The following is a 26,444-nucleotide window of genomic DNA, read 5'->3' on the forward strand; positions in this document are numbered from 1 at the left end:
GTATTCCCCATATAATAACGAATCTGGAGATTTAATTTTATTTGTAGAACTCTACGTTGTGCCGTTCCTCTGTTATTCCTACTAGAAACGTATGAATAAATTGACAACTGGGTGTAACCAGTTGGGGGACCCTCCCCTTTGTGAAGGGGAAAGGTGACTTTCAAGGTGGTGGAGGAATCAGGTAATGCATATCATCGTTATGTCCATTGGTGATGATATTTTACAGATACTTGGGTAGTTCCCGACTTTTGACTCTGTATAGCAATTTATATATGTTTTTCAGATTGGTTTTACCATTCTATGGAGTTACGCACATTCCAAATCACACCGTAACCGCTCCACATGTCCTTAGCTAACACTTGGTTATTTATTTGCATAGTCCTAAATTTGGAGGAACCTCCAGCGCTGCGCAGGCAGTTAGTAACGAGGAACCGTGCAAGCTGGAAAGAGGCCACTGTCAGCCCATCACGGATGAACTGGGCCAAGAAAAAAACTGATAAGAAGGGACCCCATGAGGTGAGCCCAATGAATACTGCCACCGGGAATGAACAGTGTAGCCTGCGCCATATCCTCCAACAAGGAGTACGTATGTTAGTGAAATATGGCACGTGCTACTGAACAGTGTCAGGTGTTTTATGGGGGAGAGACATGTCAACCATCGTGCAGAATGGCATCATGGATATGTAATTTAGGGGGGAACCCAATGAGTGCCCTGAATTGCTACGTTATATATAATGGCATTATTGGGGTATTCGTTGAAATTCAAGTGACTTCCTGTAGATCATGAGTGGTTCATCTGGGTAGAAATTATATAGTGAAACATATAATGAATGTTACAAGGACCCTCTGTATGGACTTTCTATTTCGTATCTCCAGGTCTTTGTGGAGCTGAATGAGCTCGTGTGTGCAGGAGGCCGTCAAATGCAATGGAAGGAGACCGCTCGCTGGATAAAATTTGAGGAGGATGTGGAACAGGACACTTCAAGATGGGGAAAACCTCATGTGGCTTCATTGTCATTCCGTAGCCTGCTAGAGCTCAGGAAGACCATCACCCATGGTGGGTTTTGTAGGTTCATCTGCTGACCCCTTAAGTGAACTGATTTTGGCAGTAAAGTCCTGCATTTCTTTGGCCCTTTCTGCTAAAATTAAAAGACTTTTCAGATTTTTTTTTTAATTAAATTGAAAAAAGTCGAACTCACGATGTTCCTGTACATTGTATCCTGATGTAAAGGATCTGCCAGGCACAACTTCTGTGTATACGCCCATAGGTAATCAGTCTGCACCTGAGTCTATGTCTCTGAGACTGACTCCATCTTCCACCACTCAGGATGGCAGGCTTAGGAGTGGGAGAGCCTATCGCAGCCTGGCTAGACGGAGCTAGCTCCCGCCCTCTGTCTATTTATACCTGCCTGGTTTGACTGGGCTCGTTCACCACTCTTGTTGCTCACGGTGTTGCCGTGGGCAACTGCCCAATTTCCCTTAGCTTTGTGCCCCTCAAGAAACTACCCAATGCCAAGACGTTAGCTACCTTGTTTGTCAAACACATCCTGCGTCTCCATGGGGTCCCTGTCAATATTGTTTCGGACAGAGGGGTACAATTTGTTTCATTGTTTTGGAGAGCCTTCTGTAAAAAGTTGGAGATTGATCTGTCCTTCTCCTCTGCCTTCCATCCTGAAACTAATGGCCAAACGGAGAGGACTAATCAATCTCTAGAACAATATTTAAGGTGTTTTATCTCTGACTGTCAATATGATTGGGTCTCATTCATTCCCCTCGCCGAATTTTCCCTTAATAACCGGGTCAGTAACTCGTCAGGGGTCTCCCCCTTTTTCTGTAATTTTGGGTTTAATCCACGGTTCTCCTCCGTTTCACCTGGTAGTTCCAACAATCCTGAGGTAGAGGTCGTTCATCAGGAACTGTGCACAGTCTGGGCCCAGGTTCAGAAGAACTTAGAGGCGTCCCAGAGCGTACAAAAAACTCAGGCTGATAGAAGATGTTCTGCTAACCCCTTGTTTATGGTTGGGGATCTGGTGTGGTTATCGTCTAGGAACTTGCGCCTTAAGGTCCCGTCCAAGAAGTTTGCTCCCCGGTTTATTGGGCCATATAAGGTCATTGAAGTCCTCAATCCTGTCTCCTTCCGACTGGAGTTGCCCCCATCTTTTCGAATACACGACGTGTTTCATGCCTCCCTCCTTAAACGCTGCTCCCCATCCTTGGCTCCCTCGAGGAAACCTCCTGTTTCCGTTCTCACCCCTGAGGGGGTGGAATTCGAGGTGGCCAAGATTGTGGACAGCAAGATGGTCCAAGACTCCCTCCAGTACCTGGTCCATTGGAGAGGATACGGGCCTGAGGAGAGGACTTGGGTACCCGCCCGGGATGTTCACGCTGGGGTATTGGTCAGGAAGTTCCACCTTCGTTTCCCCAATAAACCAGGTCCACTTAGAAAGGGTCCGGTGGCCCCTCATAAAAGGGGGGGTACTGTAAAGGATCTGCCAGGCACAACTTCTGTGTATACGCCCATAGGTAATCAGTCTGCACCTGAGTCTATGTCTCTGAGACTGACTCCATCTTCCACCACTCAGGATGGCAGGCTTAGGAGTGGGAGAGCCTATCGCAGCCTGGCTAGACGGAGCTAGCTCCCGCCCTCTGTCTATTTATACCTGCCTTTCCTGTTCCTCCTTTGCTTGTGATTCTTCTCGTGTGGTTTCCTGGCCCAGCTACAGCTTCTACTATTTGATCCTGCTCCATACTGACCCTGGCTTACTGACTACTCTCCTGCTCTGCGTTTGGTACCTCGTTTACTCCTGGTTTGACTCGGCTCGTTCACCACTCATTTCCCTTAGCTTTGTGTACCCTTGTCTGTTTGTCGCGTGCACTTACTGAGCGTAGGGACCGCCGCCCAGTTGTACCCCGTCTCCTAGGGCGGGTCGTTGCAAGTAGGCAGGGACAGAGTGGCGGGTAGATTAGGGCTCACTTGTCCGTTTCCCTACCCCCACCATTACACCTGAACATTGGAAGCTAGAATCTGAGATCAAGATGTCCGACTGCAGTTGTCTCACCCAGTGCAAATGGAGTTATCACATGGCTGGGTCTTTTATGGGGGCTTTTGTAACCGAAAATTAAGGGAACATCTGTTGATGGCACTTATAGGGATTCTGTGGATTTTACATCAGGGGGTATCCGTAGCCAGAACTTTTGGGGCATCTAAGTCAGGCAGTGTTATGGTGACATCCATGGCAGGCATATATGAGAGATCTGTGGTAGGCACACTATGAGGGTATCTATTATTGGCAGGTTGTAAAGATTTTTTCAACTGTCACAGGATTTTTGGGGCATCGGTGGGCGGTGCGTTATTATGGGGACTTCTGTAGCTGCCAAACTCTTGTGGGGGCATCTGTTGCTTACTTTAATCAGGGTTTCTGTGGCTGGCTAAGTGTATAATCCATGTATAAATCCATCCATGTATAAATATGTCATTTGTGATCATGTTGAAAATGAAAAAAGATCTCCTGACTGCTTAGGACCATGATGCTTTGTTGGATTTCCATTCCATTTCACGTCTATAATAATTGTCCTGGTGACTTATGCAGCTGCAGACTGACACTGTGCATATGTTTATTAAGTCCACACAATAAATGTTAATGTCAGTAGATCTAATAAAAAATGGTGTCGGAAACAATATTCAATTTGTCGGACGCTCTCACTGACATGCATTTGCATTACAGGAGCTGTACTCTTGGACTTGGAACAGACCACTATGCCCGGAATCGCCCACATGATTGTAGAGACTATGGTAGTTTCTGACCAGATCAGAGCCATCGATCGTGCTAATGTTTTGCGGTCACTTCTTTTGAAGCATAGGTAATCTGTGAAACCTGGATCTGAATTAAATGTAGATATATAGTTCTGCAATGTCATGGAGATATATCTATCTAAAGACCCAAAATGTCCGATTGGCCTATAGGAGTCCATGACGCTCATTTGGCTATTTTCATATTATTGGAGACTGACCACCCCTCTTTCAGGATCTCAGTGGTCAAGACGTCTTATCGATATATATACCATGAATGTTTGTTATGGCAAAACACCTTTAATTATACTGTAATTTCTCTTTGGTAGCCATCCTAATGATGGAAGAGATTCTCACCATCCTCGTAACACATCCACTTCTGGTGGAGGCAGCCTTGTCACAATCAACAGCCTAGCCACAGAAACCATCACCAATAATTCCAATTATGACCTGGACAGCAAGCAGGTAAACTGAACCAGTGGGTTCTTCAAATCTGTCATCACAGACAACCCCTCTAATCTCTGATCAGCTGATTTCCGTGGATCCAGCTCCCGAGGCCCCAGCAAACAATTAGTTTTGCCGGAGGAGGTTGATGCAGCCGCCACAGGGGAGATGAAGTACTACATGGCGGCCATTCACATGTCATTTGCCTTTGTTTCGAGATAGGCCTTTTTAGTTACTGGACCCTATAGCAGTACCCTATGTCAGCACCTTTAATACAATTTCTTTGTGTTCCTCTCTTATTCTCTGATGTAGAAAGCATCGAATGGACCGGAGGGTCACCGTCTAAAACACTGGAAGCTCATGGAGAAGATCCCAGAAAATGCAGAGGCCACCGTCGTTCTTGTGGGTTAGTAAATGTTTTCTTTATTGAGACCGTGCATTCGCACGATATTGCTTAGAATGTACTTGGAGAGTTGTAATGGATTATGTGGGAATTGCACAATCTCTATTATCTGGATGAGCGGAGGTTGGAGAAATGCTAGTTTTAAAGGAACGTTATGTTATGTCTAGTGCAGGTCCGGAGGGGGCGGAGCATGACACAGAAGTTCAAAGAACACCAAAGATAGAATCCCTTGTAAAAATGATTATTCCGACCGGTGAAAATCTGCTCCATTGGTCGGCATATATTGTTCATGCTCGAAATTTTTTCTTGGTTTACATTCATAGCATTAAGTTTATTAGGAAAATGCCTGTGGAGCTATCAACAATATTTCCCACAATACAAACGATTCTCCATTGGAAAAATGTATTGCGTTGTGGGCGATATCTTTTTGTCTCCTTCTTCGACATGCTTTATAAATAATTTAAAGTGATTATCAGATTGCTGGTCATATGGTGAGCACATCTTTACAGCCATCTTACCAGCTGATATCTTCACCTTCTGACGTATATGATAACATTATGATACATATACAACATAAGGATATGAGATATAACATATAGATATTAATGTAGCCTATCCTCTCCCTCCTTTATTTGCTCTGTCCCCCATCACCTTAGATTTCCTATCCTTGTACTGCACCTTTCTGCAATTTGATTCAGACTTTTCCAGAGGTCAAACCCCCTGCAATCCCTTTATAAAATAAAATGTAACAAGGTGTAAAACAAAAACAAAAAACACAAAAAGTTAATAAAAAACAACAATAAACACATTTTTTTTTTTGACAAAAAAAATTATATATATACATACGTATCACAATATATCGTTATTATCACAAAGGATATACATATGTTTGGTAACCCCACATCCATAAGAACGTACAACAAATTGTATAACGGGTGAAAAAGGAAAAGCAAAAAACATTGGGGGAAATTTACTAAGCAGAATTCTGGCACAAAAAAGCACATGGCGTGAATCAAATTTTTTATGTGTTTAAGACATTATTCTCACCTTCCTTGACAGTTTTGAAAAGTGTCTTGAAAAAGGGGAGTGGCTAAGAGGATTTTTTTGGCGCTAAATACTGGTGTAAAGTACGCCAGCCAAGAGGTGGTGTAAAGAACAGTATCTAACATGTCTAGCCAGATGCGCCAAATTCAACATACACTGTGCGACACTGTGATAAATTTGGTGCATCTCTGGTCTAGTTTTAACTTTAAGACAGTATTATTAAATCTCCCCCTTTATTTTTTTGCGATTTTATGCATTTTCCTTATAAAATAAATACATTTTTCTGGAAAATGGTTCCTACAAAATCCACAACTCGTGCAGCAAAAAACAAAACTTCATACGGCTACATTGATGAAAAAATAAAACAAAGTATACCCGACCGATTGCAGCCAGGTCAACAATTTTATTGGCCAAAATCAGGTACGTCACTAAGGGGTTAATATGTAGTATATTTACATGAGACATTAATTCAATGGGGGAGATTTAAGGGCTACAAAGGAAAAGCAACCAATCAGATTTCAGCTTTCATTTCCCAAAGGGTCTCTAGAAAATGAAAGATGGAATCTGATTGGTTGCTATGGGCAACCATTCCACTTTCCCTTTGCCGTATTGATAAATCTCCCCCAATGTCTACATTAAAAAAGTTTAATGTGACTGTAAGGGGGTTAATAAGCTGAGCTCTGATTGGTTGCTATGGGTAACAAGGTCAGTTTTTAGGTGTAACAGTTTTGTTAAAAAAGCCGACGTGTAGCTATAGGGGGTGCAGAGATGGCTGTCGCACCACTAAAGCAGCAAGGAGGTAAAGATTAGGGTAGGAAATTGTATACTTTGCGTTGATCATATACATATATAGCGCTTATCTATATAAAAACACAACGATCACATGTTCTGGTATAATCCGCAGGTTGCGCTGAGTTTCTAGCCAATCCCGCCATGGCGTTTGTACGGCTCAGTGAGGCGGTCCTGCTGGAGTCAGTTCTTGAGGTGCCAATTCCTGTGCGGTTCCTGTTTGTTTTGCTTGGTCCCTCTCAGTCTCATATGGATTACCACGAGATTGGCCGCTCCATCTCTACTCTTATGTCAGATAAAGTAAGTACACCCGGTACATATGGTTAAATAGTAGAGGTTTAATAGTAGGAACTATGTGACCCCTATCATCCTTTTTTAAAGGAAATGGCAAATTTCCAACTAGCATTTAATGACTGACAAGACCCAAATGAAGATTGTTTCCTCTAAATTATTTCCTGTCCGAATGAATCAGACAGAAAACCCTCTGTATGCCCCTATATGATATGCAGGATGACCCCCTAGACCACTATGGGTTCTGTCCTACACAAGTCAGAGGTTGCAAGGAGTCATAATACGGCCGTGGCAGCGAGATTTTGCTTGTGGAACATGAGGGTCCATTGACTGACAGATGACTCATTGACTGAAGATGCCGGTAAGGCTTCATTCACATCTGCGCCAGGGCTCCGTTCCGGCGTTCTGTCGGAGCTTTCCATCAGAACGGAACCCTAACTGAAACAAATGGAAACCATAGGTTTCCGTTTGAATCACCATTGAATTCAATGGTGACGGAGCCGGTGCCAATGGTTTCCATTTGTCTCAGTTGTGCAAGGGTTCCATCGTTTTAACGGAATGAATAGCGTAGTCTAAACGTTTGACAAACGTCTGACGTGTCAAAGTGACATGTCAGAAGTTGTATTGGTGGGGGTCCGAGCACTGAGACCCCCACCAATCGCTAGAACCAAGCAGCTGAAGTGCTCGTATGAGTGCTGAGCCGCTTCGTGTCTCTTCGGCTTTTTCCGGTAATTAATGTATCGGTGTACGGACTCAATAGAAAGTTTATGAGCCCGTACTACGATACATTGGCTTTCCGGAAAAAGCTGAACAGACACGAAGCGGCTGAGTGCTCACACGAGCGCTTCAGCTGCTTCGTTCTAGCGATTGGTGGGGGTCTCCGTGCTCGGACCCCCACCAATCCAAACTTCTGACATGTCACTATGACTTGTCAGAAGTTTGTCAAACGTTTAGCTACACTTTAAGCCTCTGATTGCAAAAATTTCCATGATATGGTAATTAAAGGGATATTCTGGTAATAAATAATCACCTATTTATTGGAAAGGTGCTAACTGCTAGATCGGTGGGGGTCCAACTAATGGGATCGCCACCGATCGCCAGAACAGGAGTTCCGTGTCCCCTGCTCCCTCCCATCCGCAAGACAACTGCCAGGGAGAGTTGAATGGAGCAGCAGTCGAGCATGTGAATGCCAATCCATTCAAAGTCTATGGCACTGACGGAAACAGCCGAGCACAGCATTGAGCTCAATGTGTTAGTTGAATGCAGTAAGCTCCCTCTAGTGGTTGCTGCAGGAAGCCAGAATGCTATCACTTAAAGGGGTTCTTCACTTTGAACAATACCTACTTGTTAGCAGGGTCTCTTGACATTAAGCTGATTATAAAGCGTCCCTATGCTGGGACCCCCAGTGATCAGCTGTAATTTGTTGGGAAACCTGGCAATAAGTGTTCAGTTTTCCTGCAGCACCACTACAGGATAAATTAGGTATTACACAGTACCCATTCATATCAATGGGCTGTCTGTGTAATGAAGGACAGGACAGGTCCTCCAGAGACACTCTATGTAACCGCGCTACAATTTGACCAAGTGATGACGATCCCGAACATAGGACCCCCCCCCCTCTATTATCTCACAATTCCCTAATAGGGTTTATGAAAATGTGTTTTCTATGCTGGACAACCCCTATGTAGGGAATTTGGAGCTCTGTTTCAGAAAAACAGAGCTCCGACTTCTATACAGGTATATGAAGAAATGAAAAGTGGTGGCAGGTGCCCTTTAATGATGATTTACTAGCGGTCGTGTGCACAGAACTTTTTCAGTGCACTTTAAATAACACTTTTCCCACAAGTATCAGACACTTGAGCTTTGCTTTATTTCTGGAGCTGTTAAATTACAGGTGGGAAGAACACTTGAAATTACAGCACTTATGACCTGCGAAGACGTATGAGCAGCCGTCATGTAGAGCAGCGAGGGTGACGCTAATTTGATATTATTAATCTAATTGTAAAAGGTAAATTGTATTAAATAAGGAGATGGCGCTCGGATCCTTCTCCTGGCAGAGGCCATAAAGAGAGCACTGACACTATGTGATTATTACGCCCTGCTAGGACTCGGGATTTTTTTTTTCATTTAATTGGTTTAATTATAGTTATTTTACAAGCACAGGATATATATCAGCTCGTACGGAAACGCTAAAGCATTGGCAATTATAAGGAGATTATAAGCTCTGCTGACGGACGGATAATGATGGGATGAGGCGTATTGAACCTTTGCAGGAATTCGATGGTTTTAGAGCCCGGATCTTGACTCTCTTATCGCAGATCGCTCTGTAGCGGTTATTATAATGCATAATTTATTAGCTACGTTGCGCATGAAAATCTTATTTTTACTAATATTGAATATTCTCTTAAATAATGCACACAAAGCAGGATCTATAGAAACCATTTTATGGCATATAATGCTGGTCAGCACTAGACTGGCGGGTGAATATATTCCGGACATTGACAGGGACACTATGCTGCGGAGGTTGTACTGGAGGTCCACCATGAACACTATGCGTTTTTGGGTCCAACATTCTGTGCTGATTAAAGAGGTCGTCCAGGTGGGGGGCTGTTTTTCATACTGATGACCTATTCATAGGATAGGTCATCAGTATATGATCAGTGGGGGTCCGACACCCGGACCCCACACTGATCAGCTGTTTCCAGGCGCGGGAGGGCTCGTGCCGGAAGCAGATCACTCCATTCATTGTATAGTGGCCGTGCTGCAGTACTGCAGCTCTGCTTCTATTTTAGTGAATAGGAGTAGAGCTGCAGTAACCTAGCATGGCGGTTATACAGTAGTCGGAGCCATCTGCTTCCGGCACCAACCCCTGCATAGCTTCCAGTGCCCGGAGGCAGCCGAAACAGCTGATCGGTGAGAGGTCATCATATACTGATGGCTTGTCCTGTGGATAGGTCATCACCAGTACAAAAAATAGCCCCCAATCTGGACAACCCCTTTAAATTATAACATTCTGTCTACCTGAAATCACCACTAGAGGGAGTTTACAGTATACTGTTTTATTATTGAGTTTAACGTATAATTAGTATGCAATAAGCTCCTAAGCTCCCCCTAGTGGTGGCTGCAGAATTGAGTCATTTAGCATTATACAGTGGATTTAAAGCTGTGTTTGAGAAAAACAGAACTCCAACTCTATAAAGATATATTATGAAACTAATCAGCAAATAAATTTTGAACCCATCATTCGAAAACTGCATATTTTTAAAGAGTTTTCCAAAAATACTATTTTATGACCCGTTTATAGGATGTCATAAAACTCTGGTTGATGGTGGTCCAGCCACTAGGACCATTGCAGTTACTGGCCCCTAGAGCTGCTTCATATATTTCTCTTTTCAGCTGTACTTAAAGAGGCTCTGTCACCAGATTTTGCAGCCCCTATCTCCTATTGCATGTGATCGGCGCTGCAATGTAGATTACAGTAACGTTTTTATTTTTAAAAAACGAGCATTTTTGGCCAAGTTATGACCATTTTTGTAGTTATGCAAATGAGGCTTGCAAAAGTCCAAGTGGGTGTGTTTAAAAGTAAAAGTCCAAGTGGGCGTGTATTATGTGCGTACATCGGGGCGTTTTTACTACTTTTACTAGCTGGGCTTTCTGACGAGAAGTATCATTCACTTCTCGTCAGAACGCCCAGCTTCTGACAGTGCAGACACAGCCGTGTTCTCGAGAGATCACGCTGTGACGTCACTCACTTCCTGCCCCAGGTCCTGCATCGTGTCGGATGAGCGAGGACACATCGGCACCAGAGGCTACAGTTGATTCTGCAGCAGCATCAGCGTTTGCAGGTATGTAGCTACATCGACTTACCTGCAAATGCCGATGCTGTTGCAGAATCAACTGTAGCCTCTGGTGCCGATGTGTCCTCGCTCGTCTGACACGATGCAGGACCTGTGAGTGACGTCACAGCGTGATCTCTCGAGAACACGCTGTGTCTGCACTGCCAGAAGCTGGGCGTTCTGAAGAGAAGTGGATGATACTTCTATACACAACGCCCAGCTAGTAAAAGTAGTAAACACGCCCCGATGTACGCACATAATACACGCCCACTTGGACTTTTACTTTAAACACGCCCAGTTGGACTTTTGCAAGCCTCATTTGCATAAATACAAAAATGGTCATAACTTGGCCAAAAATGCTCGTTTTTTAAAAATAAAATTGTTACTGTAATCTACATTGCAGCGCCGATCTGCTGCAATAGCAGATAGGGGTTGCAAAATCTGGTGACAGAGCCTCTTTAAAGGGTTTGTCTGCTTTTTTTTTTTTTTTATTAAAAGGGCCCCCTGATGGTAAGATGATCAAAGGGTGTCCTGCTGCTCGGACCCCCACTGATCAGCTGTAAAATGTGAGGGAACTTGGTGGCAAGTGTTCAATTCCCCACATGGCTAGTAGATGAGGGTCCTGAATGCCCCCTCGTCCATTAGCTCAGAATTCCCTAATAAAATCTTCCTATCTTGTTGGGCACTGTAGTAACTATTGAAGGAAGGTGTCGGACTATCAGTAATTCTGGATTATTCGACGGACATAGCATTGTGTATAAAACACACATGTATGGGTGGGGAACCTCTAGAAAGACAGGCCAAAATTAAATACTATATAGTTATTTTTTTAAACAAGTGCCTGATTATCAGACTCCGGATTAAAGGAATTTTACTGTAAATAGTTTTATTCGCGTTCTTCCAGGTTTTTCATGAAGCTGCGTACATGGCCGCAGAGAGACAGGACCTCCTGAACGCCATCAATGAGTTCCTAGATTGCAGTATGGTTCTTCCTCCGTGTGAGATGCAGGGGAAGGATCTTCTCCGCTCCATTGCTACCTTCCAGAAGGAACTACTGAGGAAAAGGAAGGAGCGGGAACAACGGCGATCAGGCAGGGAACACGCAGCTCCTAAAGTGACAGGGCAACCAGAAGGTAAGACATTCAAGACCTAATGTATCAAAAATGTCCTGTAAAAAAACAATGTGGCCTTGTTGCCCATAGCAACCAAAAAGAACTCCACTCTGATTGGTTGATACAGGGCAACAAGGTTACATTTCTACGTGTAAGTTTTAGATTTCTAGATGTTCTTCAAATATATCCATCTTCTAGGGGACTCTAAGGATACATTGTGGACTATTTTAGGCAGGTGTCGTACATGTTACACCCAATTTGGATTAAGTTTTTGCTCTACGTTTAGCGTGTACATCGGAAAAGTACTCAATGTACGCGCTAAACATATATAGGGCCATATTGGTCTGACAGAGGCAAAAAAAAATTATTTTTGGCTTTCATCGGGGTGGCAGGTTTATAACATGGGAGCCTATGGGTGACAGGCAAATGTCACAAGTATATGTTTAATGTATATGGTATCCGTTTAATGTACACATCATGAAAAACGTCATGAGATTTCATGTCGTATCTGTTTAAGGGATGCGATTATATTCCATGGGTGACGGATGTCACTGTTAGGTATCAGTCGCAACCTATATTTACCTTGGAAGCTTATACTGGCGAATACGTTAAATGCAAGCCAAAAACGTGATGTGAATGGGGCTTTATTTCATGTCATCTCTCCAGTTCTACAATTTCTGTTCCCAGACATTAATCTAATGAAGCCAGAGGATGATGATAATGATGACGATGATGAAGAAAGTCAGCTAGATCCCCTGGAACGCTCAGGATTTCTTTTTGGGGGTCTGATTCGGGACATACGCCGGCGGTATGTGAGGTACTGGAGCGACATCAAGGATGGTCTCAACAGTCAGTGTTTCGCCGCCGCTCTGTTTATCTACTTTGCAGCTCTGTCTCCGGCTATCACTTTTGGAGGTCTCTTAGGTAACATTGCACATTGCGAATAATAGGTGGTCAACAGGGGCGGATATAGAAAGCGGACGTCCCGCTGCAAGAACAGTATATGTGCCCAATAGCTCAGCATACAGCACCCCGTTATGTCTCTCTTGCAATCCACAAATAATTGTGATCTTTATCTGTCATTTATTAGCTCAGTCCCTTAGATACAATCTAATAGACAGAAGCGGCTAGCTGCTGTTAAGGTGGTACTGTGCCCCCTTAAGTACTGGGCCCCTGTGCAGCTGCCCAGGTTGCACATTTGGTATGTCCGCCACTGGTGGGTCAACTAAGAGGGTGATTTTTAGCTTGTTCTGGTGCACACATATCCACTAAGAGTGTAATCATGTTTTATACTCCAGTTACATCCAAAGCTGCAAGCAATTATAAGCAGCTATCATTTTAAAAATTGTATAAAAACTTGAAGGCTGAAAAAAATGTTATGTACATTCTTAGGAGAGAAGACTCAAGGACTGATGGGAGTGTCTGAGCTCATAGTATCGACCTCAGTGCTTGGAGTAATCTTCCCCTTACTCGCTGCGCAGCCCTTGCTCATCATTGGGTTTTCTGGTCCACTTCTGGTCTTTGAAGAAGCATTTTTCAAGGTATAAAGAAAACAAATGTTTACAGCATAAATTCATTACATTCCTAAAAATACTGAATTATATAGAGGGGATTTTAATATTTAAATAGGCTGGACTAGTCCCTGCATCACCCAAGCTTGTCATTTCACGTAATTTAAAGGACTAGTATGGTTTCAGCAAATTAAGGTTGCTCATTGTATAATGAAAAGTTAAACCATTTTCCAATATACTCTCCGTATCAAATCCTTACAGTTCTCAAGATCTCTGCTTGCTGTCATTCAATAGGAACCTTCAATGTTTACTACCAGTGGATTCAAATGTGTCCTGGTCATGTGATGGCACGGCTCGTTACACTACCGTTTTTACAGCTGTGTGTTGTTGTTTTTTTTATCCACTGAAAGTAAACAATAAAGGTTCCGATTGAATGACAGCAAGCAGAGATCTTGAAAATGGTAAGGCACTGATACAGAAATGATATTTAAAAATGGTATAATTAATACAAATAATAAACATATGCTGAATACGGAAAATCTTTATGCCAGTTTTGCCAGGTGCAGGAGATAGAGTATCTGACCGGCAGGGTCTGGATTGGTTTTTGGTTGGTCCTGTTTGTCCTCGTGATGGTGGCAGCCGAGGGGAGTTTTCTGGTCCGTTACATCTCTCCATTCACACAAGAGATCTTTGCATTTCTCATTTCCCTCATCTTCATCAATGAAACTTTTTACAAGTTATATAAGGTGGGATTTCTGTGTAATTGTTACTTTGTGATCTTGCTGTAATGTCTAACATCAATACTTTACATTATTTAAAGGGGTTGTCTGGTTTAGGTAACTCGTTTTTAAATAGCCTATTAGGACATTCAGAGTTAATAGAGGGAGTCCCTTTTTCAGGACCTCCATCAATCAGGCCAAGTAGATACAAAGAGTGTCTATCCCTCTGGAGGACCTGGCACATCCATACTTTACACCACATTCATTTTATAGCCTCATTTATCCTGTGGTGGCGCTGCAGTGGAATTAAACACTTGTTTCCAGGTTCCCCCACAAGTGATCAGTCAGGGTTCAAGCAACAGGACAACGCCGCAATTAGCTTCTTTTCGGGCCACCTTTTTAACAAATTGGATTATAAAATTAGGACAACTGCTTTCATTAGCATATGGGGACATTATACTTTCACACATTATAACATCGTAAAATCCTAAAAATAATGAATAAAGTTAAAATTCATCTTTGTTACTAGGTCTTTACAGATCACCCCCTTCTCAGGACGTACCCTTCTGGAGGAAGTCGTACAGCCGCCCTTGGCCCTCGCATGCAACCCAACACGGCTTTACTATCTCTCATCCTAATGTCAGGAACTTTTCTCATCGCTTTCTTCCTACGGAAGTTCAAGAATAGTCGGTTCTTGGGAGGAAAGGTGGGGTGCAGATGGCGCATGATATGTCCAGGTGTAATTTGCTTTGCTCTGTCTCATTGCTATCTCTATAACTGTGTCTTGTTTTTTCAGGCAAGGAGGGTTATTGGTGACTTTGGAATTCCCATATCTATTCTAGTCATGGTTCTTATTGATTACGCCATAACTGATACATACACACAGGTATATTTACATTTCCTGTATCTAACAATAATATAGCTACTATAATACTGCCCCCTATGTACAAGAATATAACTACTATAATACTGCCTCTTATATACAAGAATATAACTACTATAATACTGCCCCTATATACAAGAATATAACTACTATAATACTGCCCCCTATATACAAGAATATAACTACTATAATACTGCTCCTATATACAAGAATATAACTACTATAATACTGCCCCTATATAAAAGAATATAACTACTATAATACTGCCCCCTATATACAAGAATATAACTATTATAATACTGCCTCCTATATACAAGAATATAACTACTATAATACTGCCCCATATACAAGAATATAACTACTATAATACTGCCTCCTATATACAAGAATATAACTACTATAATACTGCTCCATATATACAAGAATATAACTACTATAATACTGCTACTATATACAAGAATATAACTACTATAATACTGCTCCTATATACAAAAATATAACTACTATAATACTGCCCCCTATATACAAGAATATAACTACTATAATACTGCTCCTATATACAAGAATATAACTACTATAATACTGCCCCCTATATACAAGAATATAACTACTATAATACTGCTCCTATGTACAAGAATATAACTACTATAATACTGGTCCTATATACAAGAATATAACTACTATAATACTGCCCCTATATACAAGAATATAACTACTATAATACTGCCTCTATATACAAGAATATAACTACTATAATACTGCTCCTATATACAAGAATATAACTACTATAATACTGCCCCTATATAAAAGAATATAACTACTATAATACTGCCCCCTATATACAAGAATATAACTACTATAATACTGCCCCTATATACAAGAATATAACTACTATAATACTGCTCCCTATATACAAGAATATAACTACTATAATACTGCCTCCTATATACAAGAATATAACTACTATAATACTGCCCCCTATATACAAGAATATAACTACTATAATACTGCCCCTATATACAAGAATATAACTACTATAATACTGCCCCTATATACAGGAATATAACTACTATAATACTGCCCCTATATACAAGAATATAACTACTATAATACTGCTCCCTATATACAAGAATATAACTACTATAATACTGCCTCCTATATACAAGAATATAACTACTATAATACTGCCCCCTATATACAAGAATATAACTACTATAAGGGCATGACCACACATGGCGGAATTCCTCCGCAACTGTCCGCATCAATGCCGCACCTAATCCGGGTTGCGGATTACGGCTGCGGATCTGCACAAAATGTGCAGAAAATTGATGCGGACTAGCTGCTGCGGACTGCGGGAAAAGTGCTTCCCTTCTCCCTATCAGTGCAGGATAGAGAGAAGGGACAGCACTTTCCCTAGTGATAGTAAAAGAAATTCATACTTACCGCCCGTTGTCTTTATGACGCGTCCCTCCTTCGGCATCCAGCCCGACCTCCTTGGATGACGCGCCAGTCCATGTGACCGCTGCAGCCTGTGCTTGGCCTGTGATTGGCTGCAGCCGTCACTTACACTGAAACGTCATCCTGGGAGGCCGGACTGGAGACAGAAACAGGGAGTTCTCGGTAAGTACGAACTTCATTTTTTTTTACAGATACATGTATATTGGGATCGGTAGTCACTGTCCCGGGTGCAGAAACAGTTACTGCCGATCGCTTAACTCTTTCAGCACCCTGGACAGTGACTATTTACTGACGTCTCCTAGCAACGCTCCCGTCATTACGGGAGCCCCATTGACTTCCTCAGTCTGGCTGTAGACCTAGAAATACATAGGTCCAGCCAGAATGAAGAAATGTCAAGTTAAAAAAGCAAGACGCATCCGCAGCACACATGACATGTGCATGACAGCTGCGGACTTCATTGCGGAACTTTGAATCTCCATTGAAGTCAATGGAGAAATTCCGCCATGAGTCCGCCACTGCTCCGCAACAGACAGAGCATGCTGCGGACACCAAATTCCGCTCCGCAGCCTATGCTCCGCAGCGGAATTGTACGCATCGTGTAAACGAACACTGCTAAATTAAAGTGAAAGTCAATGGAGAAACGGCTCCGCTGCGGAATAACGCTGCGGAGTGTCCGCAGCGGAATTTAAGTGAAATTCCGCCATGTGTGAACCCGCCCTAATACTGCCCCTATATACAAGAATATAACTACTATAATACTGCCTCCTATATACAAGAATATAACTACTATAATACTGCCTCCTATATACAAGAATATAACTACTATAATACTGCCCCTATATACAAGAATATAACTACTATAATACTGCCCCCCATATACAAGGATATAACTACTATAATACTGCTCCTATGTACAAGAATATAACTACTATAATACTGCCCCCTATATACAAGAATATAACTACTATAATACTGCCCCCTATATACAAGAATATCACTACTATAATACTGCTCCTATATACAAGAATATAACTACTATAATACTGCCTCCTATATACAAGAATATAACTACTATAATACTGCCCCCTATATACAAGAATATAACTACTATAATACTGCCCCCTATATACAAGAATATAACTACTATAATACTGCTCCTATATACAAGAATATAACTACTATAATACTGCCCCTATATACAAGAATATAACTACTATAACACTGCCATCTATATACAAGAATATAACTACTATAATACTGCCTCCTATGTACAAGAATGTAATTATATTACAAGTGTATTACTTAACTACGTTTTTAACTAAAACTGTTAATATAATAATGATAAATGGATTCAGCAGATAACGTCTCCTTTTCAATTCCACCATTTCTTCTAGAAATTGAATGTTCCATCGGGCTTGTCGGTCACTTCTCCTGGGAAACGTGGTTGGTTTATCCATCCCATGGGAACATCAAGCCCATTCCCGCTCTGGATGATGTTTGCCTCAGCTATTCCAGCGCTCCTGGTTTTTATACTTATCTTTATGGAGACTCAGATCACAACGTGAGTAGGGCTCTTGCAATATGTTTCTTCGGAAATAGAACTTAAAGGATTTGTCTGGTTTAAAAAACCCATTTTCATATATCCTATTAGGGAATTCTGAGTTAATAGAGGGGGTAACCCAGTTCAAGACCCTCATCTATTAGCCAAAAAGTAGAGCGTCTACAAAGTGTACTCTCATTCTAAAGCACCCGCAGCCTCTGTATATTACACAGTCAGCTCATTGCTGTCAAAGGATTCCATGTAATGCTTCTTTTCCCCTGTGGCGGCACTGCAGGCAAATTGAACACTTGCTGCCTTTTTAAATTTTTTGTGCATAAAAAGTTTTAAAAGTATTTATATTTTATAAGTATTATTTTAATAGTGTTTTTCTATGTGCCTGGTCTCCTTTCCAGTCTCATTGTCAGCAGGAAGGAGAGGCATCTACAGAAGGGCAGTGGGTTTCACCTGGATCTCCTCCTCATTGGCTTTCTTGGAGGTATTTGTGCTCTCTTTGGGCTACCATGGCTAACGGCGACCACAGTGCGCTCTGTCACTCACGTCAATGCGTTAACTTTGATGAGCAAGACTGCGCCAGGAGAGAGGCCACGAATCTCAGAGGTTAAAGAGCAGAGAATAACAGGAATACTGATTGCTACATTAGTAGGTAAAAGCGCAACACTCAAAGCCTATGTGTAACCCAATTATGGGGATACTGTGTAAAATAAATTTCCCATTAGAATTATAGTATTATCTAATCTATCTATCTATCTATCTATCTATCTATCTATCTATCTATCTATCTATCTATCTACAGTATACCTGTTATCTATCTCTATATATCTGCTATACTTTTATGTTGCAACCGTTAAGCTATTTCATATACCAGTTCCCAGGTGCAACTTCAACCTCTGCACCTGTAAAGCCTTGAAAATGCACACAGTGATGTCACTGCGCATGAATAATAGTCACAGTGATGTCACTGCGCATGAATAATAGTCACAGTGATGTCACACTACACAGATGTCAAACATTGTAAAGTCATACGAAAAGGTTAATATCCACAGTGATACAGTATGGGGATAACGCGCACAGTAATGTCACAGAACAAGGATAATAATCAGCATATTAGTACAAGGATAATGCACATAGTGATGTCACAGAACAGGGATAATGCACACAGTGATGTCACAGAACAGGAATAATGAACACAGTGATGTCACAGTGCAGAGATAATAAATGCAGTGATATCACATCACTGTTGTAATAAAAACAGTGAAAGCTAAAAGATAATGCATACTGTGATGTCACATTAAACTGGTGAACACTAATATTCATAATGTGGCAGAGGGGCCCCCTCAGGTCCTAGGGCCATGGTGTGACTGCATTCTTTGCAACCCCTATAGTTGTGCCCCAGTATTAATATTATTTTCATTATCGTAATACATTGACACACTTTTGCAGCACTATCTACATCCTCCAGTTACCACTTCTGTTTGATCTCAAGGGCATGGCCCCACGTGGCGGTTTTCTTCCGCAACTGTCCGCATCAATGCCGCACAGAATCTGCGTTGCAGATTCTGTGGCGGATCTGCCCAAAATGTGCAGTAAATTGATGCGGACTGGCCGTTGCGTATTGAGGTGAAAGTACTTCCCTTCTCTCTATCAGTGCAGGATAGAGAGAAGAGACTGCCCTTTCCTTAGTGAAAGTAAACAAATTTCATACTTACCGGCCGTTGTCTTGGTGACGCGTCCCTCTTTCAGCATCCAGCCCGACCTCCCTGGATGACGCAGCAGTCCATGTGACCGCTGCAGCCTGTGACTGGCCTGTGATTGGCTGCAGCCTGTGATTGGCCTGTGATTGGCTGCAGCCGTCACTTAGACTGAAACGTCATCCTGGGAGGCCGGACTGGAGGAAGAAGCAGGGAGTTCTCGGTAAGTATGAACTTCTATTTTTTTTTACAGGTTGATCTATATTGTGATCGGTAGTCACTGTCCAGGGTGCTGAAACAGTTACTGGCAATCGCTTAACTCTTTCAGCACCCTGGACAGTGACTATTTACTGACGTCGCCTAGCAACGCTGCCATAATTACGGGTGCACACACATAGTCACCCGTAATTACGGGAGTCCCATTGACTTCCTCAGTCTGGCTGTAGACCTAGAAATACATAGGTCCAGCCAGAATGAAGAAATGTCATGGTAGTAAAACCAATACGCATCCGCAGCACACATAACATGTACATGACATCTGCGGACTTCATTGCGGAATTTAGAATCTCCATTGAAGTCAATGGAGAACTTCCGCAATGAGTCCACAACCAGTCCGCCACACGTCCGCAACATCCATTGTATGCTGCGGACACCAAATTCTGCACCGCAGCCTATGCTCCGCAGCGGAATTTTCCGCCTCGTCTAAACGAAGCCTACTAAAAAGAAGTGGAAGGCAATGGAGAAACGGCTCCGCTGCGGATTAACGCTGCGGAGTGTCCGCAGCGGAATTCCAGAGCAATTCCGCCACGTGGGGCTTTGCCCTAAGACGTTTATGGCAAAATTCTTCAATTTGACGCTTATTATATTCCTTGTTTCTTATTTTATTAAATCAGCAGTTTGAGCTTCAGAGCTTCTCTTCTTTTTGCAACTGAGGGGAGGAAATTGCAACTACAGTCAGCCATTTTGAAAGTTTCTGGCCATCTGGTCACCTACCTACATGTAAACATATACAGAGACATTTCCCTGGTCTCATTCCTTCTATTTTCTCCTCCTTTCATGTCTATAAATCCCGCATAGTGTCTTCTATGTCTAATTGGATTAGTCCCAATGGAGGGCACTCCTAAAATGAGGTTGAAATGTCCACATGACGGCCCACATACACCATGGGAGCTATAGTAACGCAAACCCCTCTTGTTTCCATTAATTTAAATGCAGATATCATCACGGTTTTATCTGTATCTCTAATGCAGGACTCTCCATAGTAATGGGAGAGATGTTACGTCAGATCCCGCTGGCTGTTCTTTTTGGGATTTTCTTGTATATGGGGGTGACGTCTCTCACTGGGATACAACTGTTTGAACGACTTCTTCTTATCCTCATGCATCCAAAACATCATCCAGAACACCCCTATGTGGTGAAGGTGAGCTGGTTCCAGAAAAAATGGTATATACACCTGACAGAATATTCTATTCTATTCATGGGGGAGTCCTTTGTACTTGGTGGATATCTGTAGGATTTTCTGTGTAACTTCTTCTAGGTGTGCACATGGAGGATGCACCTTTTCACCTGCGTCCAACTCTCCTGCATTGTGCTGCTGTGGGTGGTGAAGTCTTCTCCAGCGTCACTCGCCTTCCCATTTCTCCTCATCCTCACTGTTCCATTGAGACGATTCATCCTGCCACGTTTTTTCCATGAGAGAGAATTAAAAGCTGTGAGTTACCTATCTATATATAATTTCTAGTGTCTCTTGATATTTAATCAATCATATGGCTGTCAAGAAGGGTTTGGGGAGGGAAGTGACAACTGCTTGGAAGAAATTTCTGGACCATAAAAGTGGTTGTCATCTTCAAGCCCATTCAGCCACTGGCCGAATCAACTAAAATATGTATTTTTACATAGGGGGCAGTATTATAGTAGTTATATTCTTGTATATAGGGGGCAGTATTATAGTAGTTATATTCCTGTATATAGGAGCAGTATTATAGTAGTTATATTCTTGTATATAGGGGCAGTATTATAGTAGTTATATTCTTGTATATAGGAGCAGTATTATAGTAGTTATATTCTTGTATATAGGGGGCAGTATTATAGTAGTTATATTCTTGTATATAGGGAGCAGTATTATAGTAGTTATATTCTTGTATATAGGGAGCAGTATTATAGTAGTTATATTCTTGTATATAGGGGGCAGTATTATAGTAGTTATATTCTTGTATATAGTGGGCAGTATTATAGTAGTTATATTCTTGTATATAGGGCGCAGTATTATAGTAGTTATATTCTTGTATATAGGGGGCAGTATTATAGTAGTTATATTCTTGTATATAGGGGGCAGTATTATAGTAGTTATATTCTAGTATATAGGGGGCAGTATTATAGTAGTTATATTCTTGTATATAGGGGGCAGTATTATAGTAGTTATATTCTTGTACATAGGGGGCAGTATTATAGTAGTTATATTCTTGTATATAGGGGGCAGTATTATAGTAGTTATATTCTTGTATATAGGGGGCAGTATTATAGTAGTTATATTCTTGTATATAGGGGCAGTATTATAGTAGTTATATTCTTGTATATAGGGAGCAGTATTATAGTAGTTATATTCTTGTATATAGGGGGCAGTATTATTGTAGTTTTTTTCTTGTATATTGGGAGCAGTATTATAGTAGTTATATTCTTGTATATAGGGGGCAGTATTATAGTAGTTATATTCTTGTATATTGGGAGCAGTATTATAGTAGTTATATTCTTGTATATAGGGTGCAATATTATAGTAGTTATATTCTTGTATATAGGGGGCAGTATTATAGTAGTTATATTCTTGTATATAGGGGGCAGTATTATAGTAGTTATATTCTTGTATATAGGGGGCAGTATTATATTAGTTATATTCTTGTATATAGGGGGCAGTATTATAGTAGTTATATTCTTGTATATAGGGGGCAGTATTATAGTAGTTATATTCTTGTATATTGGGAGCAGTATTATAGTAGTTATATTCTTGTATATAGGGTGCAATATTATAGTAGTTATATTCTTGTATATAGGGGGCAGTATTATAGTAGTTATATTCTTGTATATAGGGGGCAGTATTATAGTAGTTATATTCTTGTATATAGGGGGCAGTATTATATTAGTTATATTCTTGTATATAGGGGGCAGTATTATAGTAGTTATATTCTTGTATATAGGGGGCAGTATTATAGTAGTTATATTCTTGTATATAGTGGGCAGTATTAGAGTAGTTATAGTCTTGTATATAGGGGGCAGTATTATAGTAGTTATAGTCTTGTATATAGGGGGCAGTATTATAGTAGTTATAGTCTTGTATATAGGGGGCAGTATTATAGTAGTTATATTCTTGTATATAGGGCGCAGTATTATAGTAGTTATATTCTTGTATATAGGGGGCAGTATTATAGTAGTTATATTCTAGTATATAGGGGGCAGTATTATAGTAGTTATATTCTTGTATATAGGGGGCAGTATTATAGTAGTTATATTCTTGTATATAGGGGGCAGTATTATAGTAGTTATATTCTAGTATATAGGAGCAGTATTATAGCAGTTATATTCTTGTATATAGGGGCAGTATTATAGTAGTTATATTCTTGTATATAGGAGGCAGTATTATAGTAGTCATATTGTTGTACATAGGGGGCAGTATTATAGTAGTTATATTCTTGTATATAGGAGGCAGTATTATAGTATTCATATTCTTGTACATAGGGGGCAGTATTATAGTAGTTATATTATTGTATATAGGGGGCAGTATTATAGTAGTTATATTCTTGTACATAGAGGGCAGTATTATAGTAGTTATATTCTTGTAGATAGGAGGCAGTATTATAACTACTATAATACTGCCCTCTATGCAAAAGAATATAACTACTATAATACTGCCCCCTATGTACAAGAATATAACTACTATATACTGCCCCCTATATACAAGAATATAACTACTATAATACTGCCCCCTATGTATAAGAATATAACTACTATATACTGCCCCCTATGTAGAAAAATATAATTATTTTAAAACTACCCGCTATGCATAGAACACAATATAATATAGCCCCCCCCCCCATTGGTCAGGAATATATCTAAATATGTAAATATATTTTTCTTCGTTCCACTAGAATTATTCTTTCTCTAAAAGGGGTTGTCCAGTTTAGAAAACCCATTTTCATACACCCTAGTAAGGAATTCTAGGTATATAGAGTGGGTTCCTCTGTTCAGGATCCTAATCTCTTGTTCAGAGTGGAGAGCGGTTACATTGGACGTCTCGCTCTGGAGAACCTGTCCTGTCCTGTATTACACAGACAACGAATTGATATGAATGGACACTGTGTAATGCTTAGTTTCCCCTGTGGTGGTGGTGTTGTAGGGAAACTGAACTTTTACTGTCAGGTTTCCCCACAAATAACAGCTGATTGTTAGGGGTCTCAGCAGGGGGAAACTTTGCGATCTACATCTTGTCAACAGGTAAAGATTGTCCAGAGTGGAGAATCTGCTTTAATAGTTTCATATATCAATGTAAATGTTGGTTCTTTGTCCCTGCTGTTCTATATGGGTCATCATCTCCTGACGATAACAAGAAGCCTCAAAGTGATCTGGTTATTTAACCTGATCAGCTCAGGTCACCTTGAAAACATGCTCTAAGGCCACATTCACACGGCAGTATTTTGGATCAGTATTTGGAGGCCAAATCCTGGAGTGGAACCTTTAAGGTATGCCCAGACGTGGCGGAGTTCTGCATACACTGTCCGCATCAATGCCACAGAGAATCTGCGTTGCAGATTCTGTTGCGGCTCTGCCAAAAATGGGCATTAAATTGATGCGGACTAGCCATTGCGTATTGAGGGGAAGAGGGCTTCCCTTCTCTCTATCAGTGCAGGATAGAGAGAAGGGACAGCCCTTTCCCTAGTAAAAGTAAAAGAAAATCATACTTACCCGGCCGTTGTCTTGGTGACGCGTCCCTCTCTTGACATCCAGCCCGATCTCCCTGGATGACGCGGCAGTCCATGTGACCGCTGCAGCCAGTGATTGGCCTGTGATTGGCTGCAGCCTGTGATTCGCCTGTGATTGGCTGCAGCCTGTGATTGGGCTGAAACGTAATCCCGGGAGGCCGGACTGGAGGAAGAAGCAGGGAGTTCTCGGTAAGTATGAACTTCTATTTTTTTTACAGGTTGTTGTATATTGTGATCGGAAGTCACTGTCCAGGGTGCAGAAACAGTTACTGCCGATCGCTTAACTCTTTCAGCACCCTGGACAGTGACTATTTACTGATGTTGCCTAGCAACGCTCCCGTAATTATGGGAGCACACACGTAGTCACACGTAATTACGGGAGCCCCATTGACTTCCTCAGTCTGGCTGTAGACCTAGAAATACACAGGTCCAGCCAGAATGAAGAAATGTCATGTTAGTAAAACCAATGCGCTCCGCAGCACACATAACATCTACATGACATCTGCGGACTTCATTGCGGAATTTTGACTCTCCATTGAAGTCAATGGAGAAATTCCTCAATGAGTCCGCAACAAGTCCGCTACACGTCCGCAACAGTCAGTGTATGCTGCGGACACCAAATTCTGCACCGCAGCCTATGCTCCGCAGCGGAATTGTCCGCAACGTGTAAACGAACCCAACTAAAAAGCTGTGGAAGGCAATGGAGAAACGTGTACGCTGCGGATTTCCACTGCGGAGTGTCCGCAGCGGAATTCCAGAGCAATTCCGCTACGTGTGGTCATGCCCTAACAGATAAAGTATAATGGAAGGATTAGCACCTCCTACATGTTTTGAACCCCCCCCCCCAGTTTTGACTTCCAAATACTGATACAAAATACTGACTAAAATACTGCCATGTGAATGAGGCCTTAGTCTGGATGGATCTCATGCTGAATCACATTGTATTCTGTCTTCTCTAGTTGGATTCTGAAGATGTCGAACCAAACTTTGATGAAGACGGCCAAGATGAATACAATGAACTTCATATGCCTGTCTGAGACTTGCCCATCATGATGTATTCTGTCTGGCGCCATTCTACCCTTCATCTCTCTACTACGATGAAAAGACGTCCCAAACTTTTAGGGTCCCATCCCCTATTACAAACGATAGTCCTAAGTGGCATTAGACATACGATAGTAGCCGGACCTCCCAATTGCCAAAGTAATGTTTTGTATCAGCACAATTTCATAAAAATTTCCACCAGCGAATGGCCACATGGAAACCATCGCCTCAACAATAATAAACGTCCTCTCGGGAACAGTCACCCAGAGCTGTCTAATGGCGTCCATAGGCTTAAGGCTGTCCCCAAAAATCGGCCGTGTAAAAGTGTTAGTCATCTAAGGTTTATGGGTGGCTTTGGTTTCACTTTATTAGTGGCCAGGATTGAAAAAATTATTTTGCATTCTTTCACAGAAGAATCCATAAAAATAGCACCCCCAGTGGACAGTTTGTTAAATACATCTATAGATTACCTTATCTTTTCCAGGTTCAAATGTTGTCCATTAACCACTTGTAAAATAAATGTTTTTTTTCATACGAGTATGTGTCATGTCTTCATCTTTTAGGACCGTTAGGCCTCACAGGTGTATTATGGCACCCTACAACCTCCAAGTCATAGTAGGGCACCCATAGCCAATTGTGGGTCCATACTGTACTTCTGTATGCCTGTTATTTCATACGGAGGCATTTGGGAGTTTTATCAGTCCGATTCCGTATCATATCATGTTCTATTGGACGCCGTATTACAAAGGCATTCTCATCTAGAAGCATTGCTTTCTGGGGGATAATATCTCCATAATATGGTGCCGTATAGAAGCACCATATGGCAACACATGGAGTGCCCGCAGCACCGTGCACACAAGGCCTTAGAGCAACAGCCAAACTTTAATTGCTATTTTATACTTCG

At 41.6% G+C, this 26,444-nt stretch overlaps 1 protein-coding gene across 2 annotated transcripts; it reads left to right on the plus strand.

The window, feature by feature from the left end:
- Positions 1 to 403: 403 nt before the first annotated feature.
- On the plus strand, positions 404 to 26,068 carry SLC4A3 (solute carrier family 4 member 3). 2 transcript variants are annotated; one of them, XM_075829189.1, is made up of 17 exons: positions 404 to 516; positions 877 to 1,057; positions 3,726 to 3,861; positions 4,120 to 4,255; positions 4,547 to 4,640; positions 6,586 to 6,770; positions 11,502 to 11,730; positions 12,397 to 12,633; positions 13,102 to 13,250; positions 13,772 to 13,966; positions 14,469 to 14,645; positions 14,736 to 14,825; positions 17,675 to 17,841; positions 18,234 to 18,484; positions 20,780 to 20,949; positions 21,067 to 21,240; positions 25,459 to 26,068. In XM_075829189.1, the coding sequence occupies exons 1-17, from the start codon at positions 472 to 474 to the stop codon at positions 25,534 to 25,536; spliced, it is 2,694 nt and encodes an 897-aa protein (XP_075685304.1). In that variant the 5' UTR covers positions 404 to 471; the 3' UTR covers positions 25,537 to 26,068. The 2 variants fall into 2 exon arrangements, with proteins under 2 accessions (XP_075685304.1, XP_075685305.1); XM_075829190.1 differs by lacking the exon at positions 20,780 to 20,949 and having other exon boundaries at positions 25,459 to 25,546.
- Positions 26,069 to 26,444: the final 376 nt, after the last annotated feature.

Source organism: Rhinoderma darwinii, chromosome 6, assembly GCF_050947455.1.
Source record: "Rhinoderma darwinii isolate aRhiDar2 chromosome 6, aRhiDar2.hap1, whole genome shotgun sequence".
Lineage (NCBI taxonomy): Eukaryota > Metazoa > Chordata > Amphibia > Anura > Rhinodermatidae > Rhinoderma > Rhinoderma darwinii.